The sequence below is a fragment of the Helianthus annuus genome, chromosome 6, assembly GCF_002127325.2.
Source record: "Helianthus annuus cultivar XRQ/B chromosome 6, HanXRQr2.0-SUNRISE, whole genome shotgun sequence".
NCBI classification, from domain to species: Eukaryota; Viridiplantae; Streptophyta; class Magnoliopsida; order Asterales; family Asteraceae; genus Helianthus; species Helianthus annuus.
In genome coordinates, this window is record NC_035438.2 from 116,949,263 (window position 1) to 116,972,832 (window position 23,570).

At 38.0% G+C, this 23,570-nt stretch overlaps 1 protein-coding gene across 5 annotated transcripts; it reads right to left on the reverse strand.

The window, feature by feature from the left end:
- Positions 1-14,165: 14,165 nt before the first annotated feature.
- LOC110895511 (solute carrier family 35 member F1) lies at positions 14,166-18,893 on the reverse strand. Of its 5 annotated transcripts, none has more exons than XM_022142835.2 (11): positions 18,519-18,893; positions 18,332-18,426; positions 17,246-17,303; positions 16,932-17,123; positions 16,779-16,855; positions 15,896-15,978; positions 15,753-15,804; positions 15,321-15,389; positions 15,144-15,230; positions 14,540-14,604; positions 14,166-14,454 (listed from the first exon to the last, which is right to left on the reverse strand). In XM_022142835.2, the coding sequence occupies exons 1-11, from the start codon at positions 18,640-18,642 to the stop codon at positions 14,364-14,366; spliced, it is 993 nt and encodes a 330-aa protein (XP_021998527.1). In that variant the 5' UTR covers positions 18,643-18,893; the 3' UTR covers positions 14,166-14,363. The 5 variants fall into 5 exon arrangements, with proteins under 5 accessions (XP_021998527.1, XP_021998526.1, XP_035830522.1 ...); XM_022142834.2 differs by having other exon boundaries at positions 14,166-14,463; XM_035974629.1 differs by having other exon boundaries at positions 15,753-15,757; positions 15,846-15,978.
- Positions 18,894-23,570: the final 4,677 nt, after the last annotated feature.

Sequence of the window (23,570 nt, forward strand, 5' to 3'; positions counted from 1 at the left end):
GTGGGCGATTTCCATTTCCACCCCGGTTATTGTTTCTATTTCCAACTCCTCCTTGGACTCCCTGGCCAACAGTAGCCCAGCAAGAATCCTTTGAGTGACCAGTTTTCCCACACGCTTCACATACTTTTAGACCACATCGGCCTGAGTGGTGACGCTGGCAGGTGTTGCACTTGGGATGGGTGCCCAGATATCCCTTTCCTTTCCTTCCTGTACCAGCTGTAACTTGAGCTGGCGTGCTTGACTCACCTTTCTTATCAACCCCACTGGTGCCTTGCTTGAAGTTTGAGAACTTTCTTTTGTTACCCCCGGACGACTCGACATGAGTCTCTTTCTTCTTTGGCTCAGCATCAGAAAACTTGTTTAGGCGGATAGCCTCCTCAGTGAGAGCCACGCTCAGATCAATTGCCTCAGTAATTGTTGCAGGCTTGGATGAGGTCACCATACTTATGATTTGAGGAGCTAAACCCCAAATGAAGCGCTCAATCCGCTTGAATTCCGGTGTGACCATATAAGGTACCACATGAGACAGGTCGTGAAACCTTTGAACATACTCTGCGATTTTCGGACCTTCCATCTTCAGGTGCCAAAATTCAGTTTCCAACTTTTGAATTTCTGCACGAGAGCAATACTTCCGACGCATGAGCTCCTTCAGCTCGTTCCATGTCATTGCGTATGCAGCGGCTTCACCAAGTGTTTGGACTTGTAAATTCCACCAGGACAGGGCTCCGTCCAAGAATAGCCCCGAAATGTAGGTAACTTGCTGGTCTGGGGCACACTTGCTCATGCGGAGAACTGAGTCCGTCTTCTCGGCCCAACGAACAAAAGCAACAGCACCTCCGGTGCCATCAAAGTTGACAAGTTTGCAGTCTAGGAACTGCTTGTAGGTGCACCCTGCACATATGTTACAACACATGAATGGCATTAGCATCCTTGCTAGAGATATCCAATTGTATCATGGTATGTCTCAATGACTTAGTATTACCATGAGGCAGATTGTTGTTGCCAGTATTGCCAGAATTACTTCCACTAGTCCCTCCTTGAGAGGCGGCGTACTGTGCGATGGCAGCAGCGATGACTTGCTGAAGCTCTGCCTCATTGGTAGGCATTTGCGTTTGACGTCTCTGCGGCATCTTCTAAACGATGTGTTTACGTGGGTCAGGCCATAGTAAAGCGTACGTATATAATGATAGTAATAGTACATAACATCTCATGTTATAAATAGACCAATCACATAACATCCGATGTTACAATTATATCAATCACACAACATCCCATGTTATAAATCATAAATAATCAATCAAAACATCACATATGATGAGAATACTGCGATTGCATTGCCATAAATTGAGACCACATGGTAAAGTGTACAAGTACATAATAGTGTCATACAACATCAACGACTAAGGGCTACATTACCCTAGTCCAAAAATATATCAAATCAGTGTCAATACATCCATATACATATCAACAAAAGTCAGGATCAGAATGCAGTCTCCAAAAAGTTGTGCGGTCAGAGCAATCACCGTCTTCTCACCAAAGTCCACCCGTGCTGTACTAAAGATGCCCTACACTGATGGCGGTGGAGGAGGGGGAAAATGGGAATAGAACAAACGACGCAAATGGAGCCAGTCCTCCTCCATGGCTCGCTGGGAACGCAACCAGGAAGCCATCTGCTGCTCCAGTGCCCAAAGACGTGCAGCAGAGTCTGGTGGCAACGGTCGAGGGGGCTGCGAAAAAGCAGGGTGGGTCTGGCCCTGACACTGGCATGGCGGTGGCTGAGCTCTCTCGAGCTCCTGTATACGCCTCGTGAGAGCCTCCTGCTGGACAACAAATGACATAAGAATGTCCTCAATAGAATACCCCATATGAAAAGGATGGTAGGGGTCAGATGGCGGCATAAAAGGTGGTGACGTCCAAAGGAATGGCTCACTCGCTGGGGTAAAAGTGGCACAGAAAATGGTGGAACAGGGGGAATAGCATAAGAAAACTGTGGTATAACTGGGACAGATGTCGGCACATGGCCGAAGGGATGAGTCGAGGAACCCTCTCCAGGTCGGGCTGGAGGTGTGTACTGAGCGAACGAAAAAGGGAAATCCATGTGACGTGCATCGGTGGTATGAACGGGATGCATAGGAACCTCAGGAGGAACTGACACAGGGGCTGGAGCGGGTGTAACTGGTACCACGAAAGGCGGGTACTCATCATCAGCATCAATCCACCCATTCTGGGTGTGCGCATAACGGGGATCAATATGAGTCGCGAATAGCGCATGATCGGGCTCCAAAGGAACAGGATCAGGAAGAGGAGCGTCAACAACAGGCTCAGTGGGTACATCAGCGATGAGAGGGGCATCAGCCTGAGCAGCAGCAACAACATGATCACCCTCCAATAGTGGAGCATCAACAGGGTGATCATCTAGATCAGCAATCACAGGGTCAACAATGGGTACGCCAGCATGAATAGGGTCATGCTCAAACACAGGGTCAGGAGCGGCTACCGGCTCGGGGGCCATGGCAGGCTCTGGGTCATCGAACTCTATCTCAAAATCTGCGTGGTCAGCAAACGCAGGGTCAACGGGGTCAACTGGGTCCTCCATAGGCTGATCCAGGGGTATAAACTCAAGGTCCTGATCTGGGTCAAACCCAGGTAGAAAGACAGGGTCAGAATCCTCCTCAATGTCGTGATCAAAGGCGTAGCTCGGGGCAGGTGCAGCAGATGATGTTCTATCGGGATCTGAGGCATGAGAATAGTGTTGCGCACCCTGAGTGTGCGACGGTGCAGAGGCCACAGACTCGAAAGAGTCTGGGACGGGTGAATGAGCAGGTGACTCCTCAGCAGGAGCATCTGCGAGCAGCAAAAGACCACCGTCGGCTATAAGGGCCTCGCCCTCAATATCATCCTCCAGGGGCTTGTCATCAAACAAATCGACGTCGTCATCAGCGTCGGCGTCAAGGAGCATATCAAGAGCAGGATAAGCGGCAAGAGGTGTAGGGGCAGGGATCTCCACGAGCGGCAAATCCCCAGCAAAAGGGCCATCAGCGGGCTCGACGACAACATCGGGTAGCGCGAAGGGCTGAAAATCATCCTCATCCGTGCTGGTAACATCTGAAGTGTGTACCTCATGCTCCGATGACTCTCGGTCGTCTGATACGATGGGCATAGGACCCGTAGTGTCCGACTCACCAGTGCCTGATGAATCCATAGTGTCTGTATCATAAACACAAATATGCACAAATAATCAATCATACAATCAGGTAAACACATTAGTCACCAATTAAGCAATCAAATAGTTCTCCTAGTCCCACTAGCCTCCCAGCCTCCCAGACTGATCTTCCTAGTCCCACTAGCCTCCCAGCCTCCCAGACTGCTCTTCCTAGTCCCACTAGCCTCCCAGCCTCCCAGCCTCCCAGACTGCTCTTCCTAGTCCCACTAGCCAATTCTACCAGCCTCTCAGACTGACTTCCTAGTCCCACTAGACAACTACCTCGGTCTCCCAGACCGAGCCTCGGCCTCCCAGACCGAGCCTTAGCCTCCCAGACTGAGCCTATAAATAATAAATAAAATGTGCTCAACATTTGTTTGTAAAAACTTTTTGGATCTGGACTTAAGTGGTATGCAGTGTAAAAATGTTTTCGTGAGAGCCCTAGTGATCATAGTCTAGACTCGAGAAGGAATCCTAGTTCGCTATGATCGGAGCTCTGATACAAAGCTGTCACACCCTGGCTTTGTGGAAGCGTGGTTAATTTGGTGTGACTTCTTAATACCATAGCTTAATCATAACAAAGCTATATGAAAATAAAACCATGCAAGATCATCCATTGATTTAAGTTTTAAAACAAAAGTAACGCAACATTGTCTTAAGGCGTTGACTCATGCAACGGAAACTACAACCTGATAACATAAAAACATTGTTTGAAAGACACAAACACCAACATGAAATAAACGCAGTTTAAGGACTGTGACTCGTCCAGGTAAAAGTCACATCCCCTAAACTTGGATGACCTCGAAACTCTTATGCAGCGGGAAAACGTAACATACCGCGCCAGATCTTTAGTTCCCTGAAATACATGTAAGTTGGAAAAATCAACAATAATGTTGAGCGAGTTCATGTGTAAGTGAGTAATAAAACCTTTGTATATATAAAATCCTGGTATGTAGCAAATAAGGAAAAAGAGATCACCAATGGTTTGCAAGGCCATTGATATGTGTGAAGTGCAAGTAGGAAGACTCAAACCTAGCGGATTTGGCGTTGGGTACAAAGTCACCCCAAGGTCCGTTACGCTGGGCCTGGGCTGGGCTCGCTACACCCAGATAGATCTACCGCTACTGTCCCTCGGTCCTACAATGAGGATTAATGGCCTCAAGTTGCGCCTACCCACTCACATGATCTAAGTAGTAACCCTCCTTACGCTAACCATACCATGTAAAAAGTATTCGTAAATATAGTAACACGTATTTCACCCCCGCAGTTTAGAAAACTGAAAACAGTTAAGAGAAAGTGGGGACATGAACTCACTGTGGTGCGTCTCTATCAAGAAAATCTCCTGATCAATCTGCTGTGTGACGACCTACACGTACTAACTTCTATTAGACGGACGGCCGTGCCTTAGCTTAAGGTTTAATGTCTTTGGGAAATAGTTAGACAACTATTTCGTAATTATACTTAGTAATCATTTGGTAAATATGTTCCTTCCCAAGGATGGCGGCTTTAATACATGCGCGTTTCTGTATCTTCGGAATATATTATTAAGTCTCACTTAATAAAATATATTTTATTTCATTTATCAAAAATATTTTACTTCCAAAAAATAAATATTTTTCCCAAAAATATTATATTTTACTACATATAATTTTTCCAAAATAATATCCTTGTCAAAATACATATTTATGTGTATTTTCTGAAAATACGCAAGTTACGTTTAAAGATCGGGTGGTATTAATAATACCGTTGTAACTTAATATTTATTGTGAAGGCGTTCGTATTATTTTGGAATCATTAACATTCGGTAATATTATTTTTACCCTAAAAATAATATTTGTATAATTCACGAAATAATCATAAAAAAATCTCACAAGTGTTGTTATGAAAAATATGTATGCTAAATATATATTTTTCAAGTTTTATTTTGTGAAAATCTCACCTCCGACACTTAGAAATTTTGTAAATAAAATCGTGGCGAAATTTACATTTTTGAAAACAAGTTAGAAATATGTTTATAACACTTGTGGTGAAAATATTTCCAAGTGTTAGGTTTTTGGAAAAATTTCGCCAGAGTTTCCCCTGTAACTGGAGGTGGCCACGCTTTCAAGCGTATCATTTTCTTTTAAAATTCAAATCAACAATTTCTCAATCAACAATAAACAATATTCAAACCATCAAACTAGTCAAAATAGATATAAATCGCAAAAATACATGAACTTGTGGTTTATCCAAAATATGTAGTAACTTTCCAATACTTTTAGTGGATCTTTGTATAAATCAATCCAGTTTCTTGAAAGTCTCGTTTTTAAAGAAGTTACATCTTTACAACTTCTCGTCAACATTTACAAAAATAGTTCTTTTGTCAAACTTTATGTTACACAAGTGTTTACACACTTGTGTGTTTACAAAAATCACTCTTATTTAGTAAAGATCCGGTTTAGAAACATGATTTCACTTGACACTTGGTTCTTCAAAAATACCACTTGTAGATCCGTAGATCTACTAGTTTACAACTCCATTTCATAAGAAATATTGTTTTTACACAAGTTCATGTTTAATAGTAGTAGTGTTCTTCATCTAACCACTTTCACACTTTAACATATCCTAAGTCATGTTTCATGGACACGACTTAACCGGGTTAGATGACGATCCGAACTACTACTAGTATAGATCAACACTAAATAATCACAATAAAACAAGTCTTACAAGTTTTACACAACTCTAATGCTTTTATCCAACATGTTTATCATCTTTGTAAACTTTTAGCATGTCATCTTGTATGTTCATGATTTTTAACAGATAAAGTTCATTTTAACCATTTTAGAATAGATCAAGAAGGCGTTTAGAGTCACTTACTACTAGCTCGAGGCTAGGGAAGAAACTAGTCGAAAAATAGGCGGTTAATTGCGTTGTGGTGAGGTCCTCGCGATTCCGTAAGCACCGGGTCTCCTTATGCGTGACCCTTCTCCTTTGTATGTAAATAATGTGGCTTAATACAAACTTGAAAATGGTGGGGAGTTGTTAGGGGGTTCGGCCGAGAGTGTGGCAAGAAGAAAGAAGGAAAAGCAAATTTTGGTTAAGGGTTTGAGTAAATGAAAGTAGTGATCCTCATGCATACTTATAACACATATTTCTTAATTATCCATTGTACAAAGTGTAGGAAAGATATGGGACAATCATAAATTAAATAATCAAAATTTTGTAGTGGTGTTTCCTAGGGAAACCGATCGGACATAAGGGGGTGGCACTTGGTTTGTTTTGAACTAAATGGTTAGTGATGGTTAGTTTAGTTATGAAGCGAAATTAGTTAATATGTGTGTTGTAATATATAACGGGGATTAGGGTATTCGGGGACCCTAACTGGCTCAGAAAAAGAAAAACAATGTTAATGACAATATTTTTATGTTCCGGGTATAGTCCGGTTGTTCGGTTGGATAGGGATCCGTTAAAGTGCTTAACAAAGCTTTAAAGTGTCGTTAATACTATTTTTAGTGACACAACTTATTCCCGACACTTTGGAAAGTGTCTAGTAATATTTTTCCCATGTTTTGGCACTTTATTAGTTGGCTAAATGCTGAATTTTCATTTAAAGTGCTGAATTTTGTATTTAAAGTACGTTTTAGGCACATCCGGTCACTATAACTTATACCTAGTGACGCAGTTCTACAACCCTCATATCCCTACACTCTCTACTAGTGTAGAAAACTATCTCTGGCCCATACAGGCCTTAGAGGCAGTGCCTGCCTGGTGCTGGCTATATCAGCATATTAAATGGGTTATCCGTTCATTGTGCTACTGTGCTTTTGTGCATCAAGGTTGTCACTAAAGTTCTGTATGTAAATAATGGAGTGACAGCAAATAAGGTATGATGCAAGTAAGTTCATGTATCAGTATTCAGATAGCAGTTTATCCATAATTTCAAGCAAGCACACTAATTAAACAGTAATTAAATATTAATTAAGTCGTACGGATACCTGATTTGGTGAGGGTTGTCACATTGCTCTGGTCTCCGTGTTAACCTGCACAAGTCTAATATCTTCGGTATTGGCACGGACGATGGTGAAGTGGAAGATATGATGGATCTTTTGGGTTGTAAGAAAGGCGATCTACCATTTACTTATCTCGGAATTCCAGTGGGGGCTAGAATGTCTCGTATTAGGAGCTGGGACCCGGTTGTTGATGTGGTTCGTAGTCGCCTTGCTTCATGGAAAGCGAGAAATCTTTCTATGGGTGGACGTTTAATTCTTATCAAGTCGGTTCTCGAAAGTTTGCCTATCTACTATCTATCTCTCTACAAAGCTCCAAAGGCCGTTATTGATTCTTTTGAAGCCATTATGAGGCGTTTTCTTTGGTCGGGTTCTAAGGACGACAAAAAAAATTCACGGGTCGCGTGGGATGTAGTAACTTCTCCTAAAAATAAGGGTGGCCTTGGTGTCTCTAAGTTGCAAGAGGTTAACGAGGCACTTTTATTAAAATGGACTTGGAGATTCAAACAAGAAGATAGGAGTTTATGGAAGAAAATCATTATGTGTTGTCATGGAGCGAGTAGGCATTGGGCAATGCTTCCGTGCACGACTTCCTCGAATGGGTGTTGGCGCAACATAGTGAATACAGGTGAGAAGAAGCTGCGCAATGGTAGGAGTCTGAATTCTTACTTTGTTGGGATCTTAGGCGATGGTAACAACATCAATTTTTGGGGTGATACTTGGCTTAGAGAGGTTCCTCTCCGTGCCCTTTATCCCAACCTGTTTAGACTTGAACGGAACAAATGGGTGGCGGTATCCCATCGTTTACAGCCCATAAGTAACTCGAACAACCTGCAGTGGGATTGGCGTACCCCTCCAGCTTCTGCCGAGGAGATTAGTGAGCTGTTCCAGATTCTCAGCGACCTTTATAACGCAACCTGGAGGGGGGGTAGGGATCAATGGAGGTGGGACACTGACAAGGATGGGTTGTTTTCTGTGTCTTCGGCTAAGAAGCTGATGGTTAGTGTAGCTCCGGATATTATCAGACCAATTATCTGCTGGAAAAGTTGGGTTCCTAGCAAGTGTAAGATCATGGTTTGGAGATTGGCGCTTAACCGGCTTCCAACCATCGCTGAGCTAATGAAACGAGGTGTTATCATTCAGAACCAGGATTGTATTTTTTGCAGCGGGGAGACAGAAACAGCGCTTCATCTCTTTACAGGTTGCCTTTTTTTGCAGGAGGTGTGGTTTAGAATAGAGGATTGGTGCAGGTTAAGTCACAGCTTTGTCTTTGACATTTCAGACATCGTTCACATGCCAGAGAACCACAGCTTGCCGAAGGACAAGAGTTTCATTCTCAGGGGTATTGTTTACACTTCTTTATGGATTCTATGGAACGAGCGCAATGATCGGATTTTCAATAATAAAAAGCGAAGACCTATAGAGTTATTAGAAAATGTAAAGTCGGTTTCATTTTTTTGGTTTCGTCATAGGTCTAGACATAAACAAGTCGATTGGTGTAAGTGGCGTTGTTGTCCTTTGGATTGATGTCTTTTGGTGTTTTGGCTCGTAGGTCCTCTCTTTGAGGACGCTCGAGCTTGTATTTAATGAAGTTCTCTTTTCAAAAAAAATCTTATCTTATCCATGCCATATGTAAATCTATGACTAGTCTAAGTTAGATTTTTTAATCCAAAAATTCTTATATTTACTCAAGAAAAATGTAAAAAAAAAAAATTACATTCATGATTTTTATCTATATATAGTAGTATATGAATAATGATAAAATTTCACATCCAAATCTGATTTTAAATCTCTCTTTTGTTCTTCATATCTTGTAAAACCATGGATCCGTTTTATACGAACCTTGATGATTCAAAAAATAATCAGAATAATCAATATTATGAAAGCCCTTCGGTTTTTTTCAAATTCATGTCAACTTCCGTTCACTCAAGATCCTCAAACGTCACAAAATACTGAAAACAACCACAAACCACTAAATGGGATACTGCTGAAGACGTTGCTTTAATGTCGGCATGGTGTGTGGCTAGTGGAGATAGCACTCGCGGAAAAAACCAGAAGAAAACGTCACCCGGGAAAGAAATAAAGAAAATATATGATGCAGCTCTAGGAGAAAATCCAGAAAAACTTGGTGAGAGGAATGTTGACCAAACGAAAGGTCGTTATAATCGACTCGATGAAAACGCTGGGAAATGGGTTGTTGCGTACGGGGAAGCATATCGCCGAGCAAGAAGTGGAACATCTCAAAGAGATATTGAGAATGATGCTCATAAGATTTACGAGAAAAGTGGGAAAAAGTTTAACGACTCTATTGTTTTCAATGAAGTTATGTGTAAGAACCGAAAATGGGCTTTAGAGATACCTCGTGGCACAACACGTGAACGTGAAGTGGATGATGAAGAAAGTCGTGGTAGTACGAAAAGAACAATGACTTCAGAAGACGGGGACTATTGTGTGAATTCCAATTAAGAATCGCCAATTAATGGTGGTTCATCAACATTACAACGTCCAATAGGTAGAGATGAAGCTAAAAAAAAAGAAAGGAAAATATAAGGTTTCTGATGAAATTGTTGACGAACTTCGTATAATGAGGCTTACCCGAAATATTCAAATTGATTTCATGAAAAAAAAATTGAATTCGAGCAACAAAAAGAACAAAATAAGATTGAAAGTGAAGAAAGGGAGCAAAGAAAGTGGAACTTATGAATCTGAACGCAATGTTACAAAAGGAGTATTTGTCTCCTGAAGAAGAAGAAAGCAAACGTTCTTTATTGTCGAAGTTATATGGGAACTGAATCTAGTTCGGTGCATTTTTATTTTAGTTCATTTTTAATACATTTGTAAGATATTGAAGTTTCAGTTTGTAATGACATTATGGTTGTCACACCCGTGTCAGAGGCGGAAGCGCGTAGTGTGACTTGATCGGTTTCCATAGCATACGATGTAAGTAAACAAACTATATGATATAAAGCATTCACGATGTTCATCCATTCCATAATATAAAGATACAAGTCATGAGTTGTTTAAAAGATCAATTTACACTTATTTTAGAGGTGAATTTATAAATTAAGAAGTAAAATATAGTATATATAAGAACACATCACCCATATATAAGATCAATTTATACTTATTTTAGAGTTGTTTAAAAGATCAATGCTTTCAACTCCTAATTTCACATGCGAGTAATCTAGTCCTTCACAATATATACGTAGCCTATTAAATTGGAAGTTCACATATTATTCACAATAGTAGGCACACATCATCAAATCGACAAGTGAAACTACTAAATTGGTTGCAAATAGCCTTATGCTCCAATGTCATGGAGGGGATGGTAATCGGTAAGAGCTTAATTTTTAAGGTTTCAAGTTTAAACTTGACTTAAGGGGAGTATTTTCACAGTAGTAGGTTTCTTCCTTGATGGACGATGGTGTTCTTGGATGAATCAGGTCTGGAATGCCAAAATGAATATGGACGGTTTACATCTCATCACAAGAATGCTCACTCGGATATTGAGGGTAGTTTCAAATGCCATTCAAAAACAAAACAAAATAAAAATACTAAATTGGTTTATTATGAATGTACTATCTTTTTTTAAATAATATAATCATAATTACACTTATCATTTAATTGGACAACTTAGACCATTCTTAATGGTTGCATGGTTTACAAACCGGTTCATACTTTTTTTATAACGTTATGCATTAATTTTGGCAATTTGGTCTCTTACACTGCAAGTCCTTGTGTTTATCTCATTGACTACCCAAAAGTCAAGCCAATCCCATTTGGTGTGGTTCAATGATTCATTGAGCGCAATTCCTCCGACTCATTATCGGTTCATTTTAATCGGTTAAGATGAAGTATTGACATCTTTTTGATCATTTTCATAAATACAAGAGTGAACCACGAGCCTCAAGTGACTCAATCTCCACCTATCCGTCCAATACGTTTAAAAATCACAAATTCAAGTTTAATTCACTTTTTCGTTTGTTTTTTAAACTCAAAAAGTATTTGTGGATGTGTATATGATCATTTGAGATGGTTTGGGCATGTGAACGGAGGCAAACGACAGCACCAGTTAGAGTAATGGAAACTCTTACTGTAGAGTGGAGGAGAGGAAGAGGTAGACCCAAAGTGACATGGGAAGAGCAGATTAGACATGATTTACTAGAGTTGCATCTTTCGGAGGACATGGTCCAAGATAGGACTTCGTGGAGGCGTAGGATTATGGTTAAGGACTTCTAGAGGATATTGCAGTAAGGTTTTAGGTGTATTTTAGGGACGTAGGTTTTGACTTTACCGGTGATTGACTTCTCGTGTATAATGCCCGAATGATGTTGTATGTTATTATACATGATTTACATTATACTGTGTCACTCGGATATCTTTCTTGGTATAGGTGACTTCTTTTTTCTATATTCTATTTTTCTATATTCTTTGACTTGATGTGTTGGTTTGTTGTTCGTTTTGGAGCCGAGGGTCTCTTCTTGAAGCATCCTCTCTATCCCTAGGGATAGAGGCAATGTCTGTCTACATCCCACCCTCCCCAGACCCTATGAGTAACTTTGCTATTTGTGGGATTTACTGGCTACGGTTGTTTTTTTAACGGCCAACAAACTCAATCCCGAGCACTCTCGGGGCACCCACTGGACAAACGGAGTACTCCGAGAGTAACCCGAGTCCACCACCAATTCCGGGGAAAACCCGGTAACCCACCCGCCCGTAGGCACGACGGTGAAATTACCAGTAAAACCCGTTTGGCTCAAGGATCCAACCCAGGTTTCCCTGGGTCTCCTATCATTGCCCACCAATGCCTCACTCTGCACCAAGTGGAAGTCGAACCTGCATCTCTCAAGAGAAATGCAAGCCCTCTACCACTTGATCTAGAGATCATTGGCGGTATGGTTGTTGTTATTGTTTTATATGATCTTTTGAAATCGATTTTAGTCAATTAATCCACCAAATTGGCACCTTGGTTAAATTTTCACATAAATTACCATCTTAGGAGGTGTTTGGGATTGCTTTTTCAACCTGATTATTTGATTATTGTGTTTTTAAATCGAAAAAAAATCTATTGAGTGTTTGGTAAAAAAAAAATTAATAAAAACTGATTTTTTACGTTTTGTAGAGATCAAAACATGATAATCCAAAAGTATGTCACCCCTTAATGCAGGAAAACGTGATAATCAGAAAACTGATTTTTTACGTTTTTTTTTTCATTTCACTTATTTATTTTTTAAACGGAGTTCTGAGCCCATGTGCATGACGCAACATATTTATAGGCTATAGTGGTGCACAAGCATAACTACTACACTAAGACTTCCTCAACATTATCCGTAGGACTCATGCGCATGCATGAGTACTTTACAATACAAAACAAAACAAACTTTAACTCATACCTTATTAGTTATCCTGCCCTAATACATAAAGACACTAGACTAAGATGTAGGTACTAGACATAATGCATCAACAACCTCCTCATAATACTTGCAAATTGCCAAATCCAAAGATCTTGAGATGCAATGGCTTCAAACATCATAGCCGGTTTTTTTTTTTTTTACGAAATTCACTAGTGTGTTGCCCGGCCCACGATGTTGGACAAATTTTCCACTCCCATTTCATACAATCTAAACTACTGATGTAGGTTTTCTCAAATTTTTAACTATAGTTGAATGACATACCCACAAATATAATGGAGGCTTTCCCTCACCACCTGTTCCGACTTTTCTATATATTCATCCATAATGTCGGAGGTTGTCCTATAAGCATGGTTGTAAAAGTCCCGCCTAGGCTCCGAGTACTCGCTACAAGGTAGGTTACCGAGGCCCGAGTACTGTTCGTCTAGGCTAATTACTCCCCGAGTAATCTCCGCCTAGGCCAAGTACTTCCCGAGTACTCCCGAATCCGACTAGGGAGCGCCTAGCGACTTTTGCAACCATGCCTATAAGCGAATTGTCTAAGAGTGGTCGTGACTTTTTTTGCAACGTGCTAAATCCTATACAACCACGCGCATCCTTTCTTTGTCGAAAAAAATCATATTTACTTGATAAATTGTTTGATATTCTAAGAAATAATTCACGGCTCATACGAAATCGACGTTTAAAAGTACTATCATCATAAGTCAGGTTGGGTGAAAAATAATCACTTACCCGTATATCATGTGTGGTGATTTGGTCTCATACTATGTATTTCCAGCTCTTGGGTTCTGAGGAGCACAATTCATCTTCCATTATAGTTTCAACTACTTTTTGAACGTAATTAGGAGTGTCGGTCCCTCGTCATCTGACGAGAATTAAATAAAGTTCTCAAGCTCAGACGACGACGAAGAAGATAGACATGACGAACTTGAGCCTTCCCTTTAAAAAAAAAAGTTGTTAAAAATGGGAGAGAATATATAGTTTGGAAGAGAAATGGATGATTTGGTGTGTGGTTTTTTAAAAAAGTGGGGTGAAATATGTGATTATATAGGGTTTCTTTTAAAAGAAAAATTAGTCAAACTAGCTGTTCAACGGCTAGTTTAAACCCACCAATACCATCAATCCACGTCGTCTAGCCGTTTGCCCTCCACACCGGTGGAAAATCACTCGCCCCACACACAACGCCGCTCACAACGCGGGTCACGGGGTGGTTTGGTGGGTATGGAGTGGCAACCACGCCAGGTTTCGACGTCCACACCGTGTGGTCTCAATATGTGGCAAGCGAAGTGAGCATGATAAGGCCAATTATGCATCCTTGATAAGGCCAATGGTGGATGGAGCAATTTGGTGATTTATGCTAGATAGACCAAATCATTAGAAGTGAGAACAAAACTAAACGACTCCACTAATGCCTAATATAAGTAGGCAACATGTAAACTGATTCTTGACCCGTTCTATCATTCAGTTTGATCTTTGATGTTGACTAAAGCGTTTGATTTTAATATCAGTCAGCGCAAAAGTATTACATTGGATCGACTAACTAATAATATGCACAGGAGGTCTATATGGTCCGATCAGTCACACTTCATTGAACTTACTAACATTGTTGTTGAACTTTACTCAGTGAAATAAGATGCCATTACATTTTACGCTAAGAAAAATTCACTATGCTTACACACTAACATACGACAGGAGTATAACATAAGTAATAATTATTATATAAAATGCTACAGAAACAAATTATGTTGTACCCTGGCCTCAACTCTAGACTCGGGCACCTTCCTCTGGTAGCAGCTGGTACGGTTGGTCGGGTTCATTATTTTCAAGTTTTGGTAACTCATTGGAATACTTCTCCCTGTAAAATCTAGTAAAGTTTCATATTGAGTTCAGTCGATAGAAGTGATAAAACAAAATAACAGAAACAATGTGACAAGACTTACGTTTTGGAATATACGACGAGACCTATACCAACAAATATAAACGACACATAGTATAACCAGTCCACCTGAAACAATTACAATTATATGGTTAAAAGCCATGGTAAAAAAATAAAAGTTATTAATGATTGAATCAAATTTTAATATTTGAATAGACAGGTGATAGAACCCAGAAAATCAAAATAGATGAACAATGGAATTCATAGATAGTAATCCAATTCGAGAAGGATTATGTCTCCAATTTAAAGGTAAAAAACCCTAATTTTTATAAAATAAACATCCACCCCTAATCTAAATGAGACAGAGATATTAATAAGATTAGAACTAACTAACTGCCCCACTACTTGCTCCTAAAACTGTTCCCCCCAAAACTCATTCCCACTAATAATTAAACGGGTCAAATACCCAGCTGGAGCTTCACACAAAATATGGGCCAATCCACATGTTTGTATCAACAGGTTTCAGTTTTTGGTTACTTTTAATATTTCATTTGACTGTAACTATTTTTCGGTTATTTCTGGTCAAAAACAAATATCCAAAAAACCTTCTAATTTTGGATTCGCCACTGAATGAATCCACATGTGCATTCTGATTTCTGAAAGATTACCTTTTGGTGGTATAAAAATACGCGAATGACCACTGCCCACATATCCGCGGTGAGTAACGAGAGATTGAATAGTGTGGCTCCACTCGCCTGCAAAAATTAGATCATTGTTTCATGCGATTATACATCTGTTATGAACATTTTTTTTCCTCTCTTATTTCTGTAGCTCGAGAAACAAACCTGCAGAACAAGAGGGGTCAACGAAGTGAACAGAAAGCCTGATATCCCGAAACCAGCAAAGATTAATATCTGAAATATGAAACCGTGAACAAAATTATGTAAATTTAGTTTGGGTCTGGTTTTTCAGTTGTTACAAATTTAAACATCAAAAAAAGTAGAGTTAATTACTGTTTTCGTCCTTCTGGTTTGTCAAAAATAACTATTTCAGTCCATTAGTTTAAAAATTGCGATTTCAGTCCCTGTGGTTTCACTTTCGTAACCATTTCAGAACAAATGGATTGAAATGGTTACGAAAGTGAAACCACAGGGACTGAAATCGCAATTTTTAAACTAATGGACTGAAATAGTGATTTTTTGACAAACCACAGGGACGAAAACAGTAACGAACTCAAAAAAAGTAAAACAAAATATTACAAAACAATATTCACTTACAACTTCTGCAGACCAAGATATCGATTTGAGAGTCTTGAACTCAAATAAGGCCCTAAGAAATTGTTAAGCAAAACAGACAAATGGTGTTCTTACTCAGAATTACATGGAGGTGGGCCCCACTGAGGTTTAACAAAAAAGGATACATCTCAATTAAGCTCACAAGCATTCCAAATAAACCAAGCATCGCTATTACTTCAATCCGACCCACCTTTTTCACACAATATTCCTACATGATAAAGATACGACAAGATTTATGGTTTCCGGTGTTTGTAAAACGAGCAAGTGTAAGTTAGACAGGTTGAATAACAGGTCAAAATGGGTTTGGATCAACATAGATATCTTTAGTGCGGGTCAAAATAGGTTGGGCCAACGAGCAAACACCTTTTTATCCAATGTTTTGAAAATTTAAAATAATTAATGTGCAAAAATATTATTATAGATTTATATTATTGATAGACTTAGGAAATTTGAATGCATTTCATGTGACTTTAAACTGTCTTTCCCGTTTGGCTCGTTACCTTGCTTTAACTAAATCCATTTGATTAGTTAAACATGGGTGTGACTGTGTGAGTTTAGGACACGGCATGAATCTAAGACAATATTATCAGGTCAGTTTCGGGCCGAACTCGCAAACACGCACAGCTAAACAAGCTGGGTTAGGGGTTGAGCTCGCATGCTTACCCGTTTAACCTCTTATTTAAATTTTTTATGATAAAGTTTTTAAAATTAAGAGAAAAATTGACATCAACTTTTATAATTTGTAATTTTCATTATTGTTTCATATACATTTGAATTTTTTGTTGTAAATTTGCAATTTTTGAGTATTAATATGCAAAAAATAACAAAATGAAAAAAAAAATAGGATCAAACGGGTTGTGTTCGTGTTAACCCATGAATATTCGTGTCGCATTCGGGTTCAAACATGATTTTCAGGTTCGACCCGCCAACCAACAAACACGAACAATTTAGCACACCAAACCATAACCCAAATCAATTCCTTAAATTGTGCCACTCATGAAAACCAACCTCACCAACATTGCTGAATGCAAAAAAACATGTCCCCGCAATCACAAGTGCATCACCAAGAACAGGATTGGTTCCACCTGGAACACCAAAACAAAACATATAATCACATGAAACCATAATTTTCCTCGAAAATCACTCGACTTTGATCGTTACCTCCACCACCCACACCAGAATCAGAGAGTAGCACTAAACATAGCCCCGAAACACATAGAGCCGCCCCCAGAAACTGCCATAAAGAATACTTTGTACCCAGAAAGAACCAAGTGAGAATTATGACCCAAATAACCGTCGCACAATCGAGTATCGTCACGCTTGTAATTGACGAGAACTGGAATGCTTTATTAACTGCAATTAGCCACAAACATCATCACTGTAGTTTGACTTTTTATTTGAAGATTATACACTTGACTACAAAAAATTGTCTTTTTTGTTGGACCCATAATAAATAGTTGCTAAGATTTACTAACCAAAAAAGTTGCCTTGAACATCCACAAATGCTAAGAGGGCATACCAATACCAAGAAATCTGCAAAAAATCATAAAAAAAAAAAAAAAAAAAAAATCAACTTTGAATAGAAAAGGAGTACAACACTTTCAAAATTCACATTGACACCATAAAGATAGAAGAAATATTTTATTAAGATGTTTATATGCTATCATGTACAAACTATATATGCACCGAGATTCAAGAACCCTGACCTTGGTTATAAAAAGCGCCAAACCCAAGATATTTTTATACCTTTTTTTTGCATTTATCATAGGTTTCTATCAGCGCATACCAAAAATTTAAATATAAACCACCAGTGTATATATTATTATTTAATATATAAATAACATATACCTACAACCTAAACACAGTTATATGTAATCTTCCATGTACAAGAGGCACTGCCCTAATATCCACCAATCATACACGTCCACCTGACTTTTAGCCCAACTACACAAACACTCCTCTCAACTACCCAAAACCATAGGCCCCACCCCTTTTATTCTACCAACCAATCATATACACTCCTCTCTCTTTGCTCCCTCCCTACCCAATTCGGTAACTAGTACCCGCATAGGTGGCGGTAGTGTTCCCAATTAGGGGTACCCGCAGGTGCCCCTCCTCCCTCCCTTAGGTTATACGGAGTGGGCGGCAAACTCACTCGGCAAAGTGCCTTTGCCGCGCGGTAACACCGCCGCCGGTGGGTTTTGCCGCTCGGTGAAGGTTTGGAAGCGGTAACAGGTTGCCGATACGAGGATAGGGAGCGTAGGAAAGAGAGAGAGGGGGTGTGTGGGGTGGGGGTCCATGTCATCTCAACCAATCACATCTTTTTCCTTTTTTTTCAAATAGTTTACCAATTCATGAAGTGTCTAACAATTGTCAACACTTTTGAGCATAGTTTAGACATTTTTCATTGAATGACATGGCACACTCTCATTTCATTGGTTGATTTTGAAGTTTACCACTTTTAAGTTTCTAACCACTCCCTACACCCTTGTGTGGCTAGCCTTAATATATTCCATCGCGTAATTATAAACAAAATAGTAAAGTTTGAGAGGATTGATTACTTGTAATTTTTGACGACGGTACAACAAGATGCTTCCAAACACCAAAGTTAAAGGCAAATAAGCGGAAAATGCAAGAGCAAGGGGGGCACTAACACCTACAAAAACAGAACAAACAGTCAAAATCAGATCAACCCTAGCTATAGTTAAAATCAGCAACACTAAGTAAGTAAGAGGGAAATTAATTAACCAAGATTAGCAGATAAAGATGAAGTAAAGCTCATAAGGGCCATTGAAAAAGACACCGATTGACCCAATAACACAACATACAACACCCTCCATAACCCTCCCTCATTCTTCATTCCAGAACTCATAATCACCCTCCTAAACTATACTAGTGAATTCAAAATACAAATCTTTGAAACCCCAGTTGAGTTGAGAAAAGCAAGATTTGGGAGTTTTTAATTAAAATAATGTTGATTGGATCATAGGTTATGGGCTTTTTAAGTGGGAGTGTGCAGTGATGGCGAATGAGAAGATCTACCAACCTCCCGACGAACGAACGGTGGGTGTACTTTACTTTCCAATGAGTCAGATGACGACAAAGACGCATTCCAAAAGTTGTGGGGTGACTGACCACATATATATTTTTATCATATATATAGAAAAGGCGTCAACTAATTCATATATCTTATAAAACTAGCCTAAAAGCTTTCATTTGAGATCAACCTTTCTTTGTAAGACTCAGTGACAACCAAAAGTGAAAGCTGGTGACTTTAGACAAACTAGAATTTCTCTTCTTTTTATTCTCATCGAAAACAAACGTTATATAGGAAAGAAAAGAAATAAAAACAAAACTGGTGGGGCCTATAAATAATAATTCGTTCGAATTATTTCCTTTACTGTGCGCTTTTACTATGCAACTATTTTTTCATCCACTGAATTATTCATAACACTCCCCCTTGGATGACACTTTGCAAACTTTGGGGTAATTAAGTACTGCCTCATTAAAAACCTTGCTAAAGAAAAACCCAGTGGGAAAAAAAACTTTAGCTAAGGGAAAAAGAGTGCAGTCTATAGCTCCCCCTCAAGTTGCAATTTGTAAGGCATCACATTCTTCGTACTTGACGCATGCCAATGTCATGAACGTGTTTCCTGAAAGTTGCTGTAGGTAGTGCTTTTGTGAAAACATCGGTTGAATTATTGCTGGATTGGACATATATCATCTCGACTTGATTGTCTTTAATAGAGTCTCGAGTATATCAAAAAACATCTTGGTGGTATATAAGAGTGTAACTTGTAATACTCCCCCTGATTTCATTATGTATCGTTTAAGCCTTCTGCGTAGATCTTTTAGTTAATATTTTGCCACTTCATTCCTTGATGCGTAATTCTTTATGTTCGCAAAGTTGTATATCTTCATATGAGCCTTCCAGTGCCTCTTCTTATAAATAAATATCATAAGATCCATAACTATGATTTGTTACATTCCCTGCATTTACAAAACTAACCAAGCTTGTTTTGATAGGTTAGTAAAATATAAATTCATATCTTACATACCTTAGATGTATTGAAATATTTGTTTTACATACTCTAATGTCTCCTTGCTTGACACATGTGATATCACACCAATAAATTCATCCAAGATATATATATATATATATATATATATATATATATATATATATATAGGGTATATATATATATATAGGGTAGGGCTAGATAGAAAACCCTATATATATAAAAAACCCGAGAAAACCCAAGCTCCCGACATTTTTTTTTTTGAAAAAAATAACACATGTAATATACATGTTTTTAAGACTTTTGAGCCAAAAAAATCAAAAAAGCGCCGAAGGGATATTTTAAAAAAAAAACAAGTTTCAGCAATTTTCAGCGAAATTATGTCTTTTTTGCTTAACACGTGTTAGGAGCTGAAATTTGTTTATTTTTTTTAAAAAAATCCCTTCGGCGCTTTTTTGTTTTTTTTTGGCCCAAAACACTCTAAAACATGTATATTACATGTGTAATTTTTTTCAAAAAAAAAAATGTCGGGAGGTTGGGTAAAAATGGCTTCCCATTTGGGTTTCCAGAGTTTTCTAAGAATTTTAGGGTTTTTTATCTAGCATTATCCTATATATATATATATATATATATATATATATATATATATAAGCGTGAATAGCTAGCAAGAAATATTAGTGCACAATTGTGATTATCTATAATATTTCTTGACTCGGAATCTCAACTTTGGTAGGAGATCAAAGTAGTCATCTGTTATAACATGTGACTGAATAACCTTTCACGTACATAAAAGATAAGCTTTGTTCATACCAAAACCGACCCGATATATTCTAGATGGACTTACCCTCATGCCTGAACTACAGGTCGAACAATAATTACATTATATCAAGGTCTTTCAAAAATTATCCCTCTAAAAGCTCGACAGTTTCTCTCGATGGTGCCTAGATATCATCACTGTAAACTGGGATTATAGTGAACTTTTAGGAGAGGACTTTTGATAAAGATGGATGATATTATCAAACTCATATTGCTCTTTATCATAATATCTAATGAGTTGTACAACACTCAATCCAACTATTTTATCCATACTATCTTTTTAAGTTTATAAAGATACATTCATGAGGTTTTGAAATCAAAGCTTCAGGCATTTACAATCATTCACTTACTTCTTTCCACTTTGAAAAACAATGTATGTGCATGCACTCTTAGGAGTTCTATTACATAAACCTCCTCATTGATTTCTATATCATATGCAAAGATGTCTTGAACATTTGCGTTATTTGTATAATACATATTGTACCATGCTTATACACTGTACATTGAGATACCATAATCACCAAGTACAGGTATTTTATGTATGTTTATTGGTGCACAAGAATTATATCCATAAGATATTTCCACTTAACCTTATAAGCACTTAAATGCTTTAGGATACTCATCAGGAGTTCCAATTATATTCAACGTATTCAAATATGAATATGTATACAACAATCATATCATTCTCGAGAACTTATTTTACATGATTTTAATAAATTAAATCCTTGAGGACTTTCATGTAAACTTTTAGTATCCAATAATTCATAACTTTCATAAGACACGTATCAATTCTCTTTATATTACCAGACTAATTAAATACTAGAAAGCCAATACATTCACCACCGGAGAATACGTCTCCTCATAATCAGTCATAGATCTTTGCGAAAATACTTGTGCCACCAATTTTGCCTTATATCACTTTATTTAATTTTCACATGATTCGCATAAAAAGACCCATTTGTATCCAACATATTTTACAACTTCAGTTGTATGGATTGTTGGTCCAGAATTCATTAGAGAACTAAACTCTGCCTTATTTGCGTCTTTCTATTTTGGCCAATCATTTCTTAATATTCATTCATAGGCAGATCTTAAATCTTGATTCTCATCATTTAATCATTTTAAGCGCTACAACATATACAAAAGTATAACGACGTCGATTTTTATTTCGATTCCGTACATATCTTAGACATGATACAACTTATCGAGATCTCTTTATTTCCAGGTACCTGAGGTTCTTCTTGAACCATTATGTCTACTGTCTCTTCAGGAGACCCTTTTAATATCACCTCGACTTAACCATCTTAATTACTTGCTCCAACTTTCGAGGAATTTAATTACTGGAATCGACTAGTCTATCACGCTTCAGGTGTGCAATAGACTCATTAGAAAAATATGTGGTTGTCCTTCTGGGACACAAACATAAATTGAGCATAAGTAGTTGATTATGTGACTTACTTAGTCACTCTATTTAGGTCAATGAACTCGTCTGGTAATTTATTCTTTAATATTGGTAAATGAATTATAGTTTAAACTTCTAGTTCATAGTTTATTCTAGTCCGGGGATCAAGATGACATGATAATTCATTTCACTTTTCACTTTCTAGATGACATGATAATTCATTTCACTTTTCACTTTCCAACTGCTTGTTATCTCCCCCTAATGTTAGGAACATTCATTCACTAAAGTGAAAAACCAATGAGCCATAAACAATTTTCTCACTAATGGATTTAAGTATTCAATCATAGACGATTATTTATACCCAACATATTCTCAAACCTTTTAGAAGTCCCATCTTTGTGCGGTGTGGTGGATGAGTTTCAATATATTTCGCACAACCAAAATATTTGATCAGACATATTTGGTTACTGACCAAAAACCAAATATATGTGGAGAACTATAACTTATTGGCTTGATGTGAATTAATGGTACTATATATAAAATTACATGTACCTAACTGAACTTTTGCTCCTCTCATGATCATTGGCTTTGTAATCAATAGTAGACGTTTAATGATCATCTCAACAAAGTAATTTTTGTATAAACATAAGCTATATTTAGTTCAATATTTTCTTCCAATAAGCATTAATAACTTGGGAATTGAATTCATCGTTATTACCAAAATAAATATATCAATCTGGATTAATAGGCTTGCTAGCAAATTAGCTAAGCCACAATCACACAAACTTCAGTTGTGGATTTCATAACCATTTAGACGATGCATCGATTTAAAACACTAAATGGTATCACGTTGGGATATGCATATCCTTTAATCACTTCCAGAATATTTAGGGATTCTCACCCTACTTTGGTTGGTAAATAATGAATTTCCCTTGAGAGAAAATATTGCATGCTAATTACCAACTTGAAGAATCTTCTAGTTCTTCAATACAATTCACATCATCATTTTACTTGGTGTGGTCTAACCGGTCATGCCAACTGATTATGATTCATAAACTTCTTATTTATGATCATATATGTATTACTTGTAGGTAAAAACACAAAATAGAATGTATGTATTAAACAATTTTAATCATAATAATTTGATAGTCTATTATGATGTGAACAAACTTACATTTGAAATTAATCATATAATGAATCAAATTCAGACTCAGAACCATAAGGTGGTGAAGGTGGTAGAGTTAGTTGCATACTATTAGCTATTTGTTTTAGCATGTCTTCCAACCATTTATTTCTCTCTGTCAGCCGTTTTATTTGTTTAGACAAATTTCGAATCTGATCGTTTAACCTAGCCACTTCGACTCCTATTGAATCTGAAGGTAGATTCATTTGAGGTACCGTACATGGTTCTGTTATATTAATTGGTGGCAGTTGTTGTTCTACTTCGTTTAATAGTGATTGGAAAAACTGTTGCGGTAATGGTGATTGCAAAAATGATTCTGATGCTAACTGCTCTTGGAATATCATGTTTTCATCAAACAAAGTTTGTTGCATCGTTGAATC

Excerpts from the sequence above, each read along its gene's own strand:
- LOC110895511 (XM_035974628.1), bottom strand. The coding sequence starts at position 18,642 with ATGAGTTCTGGAATGAAGAATGAGGGAGGGTTATGGAGGGTGTTGTAT. Across the intron at positions 14,605-15,143 it reads TATTTTTATACCACCAAAAG|GTGGACTGGTTATACTATGT; the intron begins GTAATCTTTCAG and ends TAATTGTTTCAG. Across the intron at positions 14,464-14,539 it reads CTCGTCGTATATTCCAAAAC|ATTTTACAGGGAGAAGTATT; the intron begins GTAAGTCTTGTC and ends AAACTTTACTAG.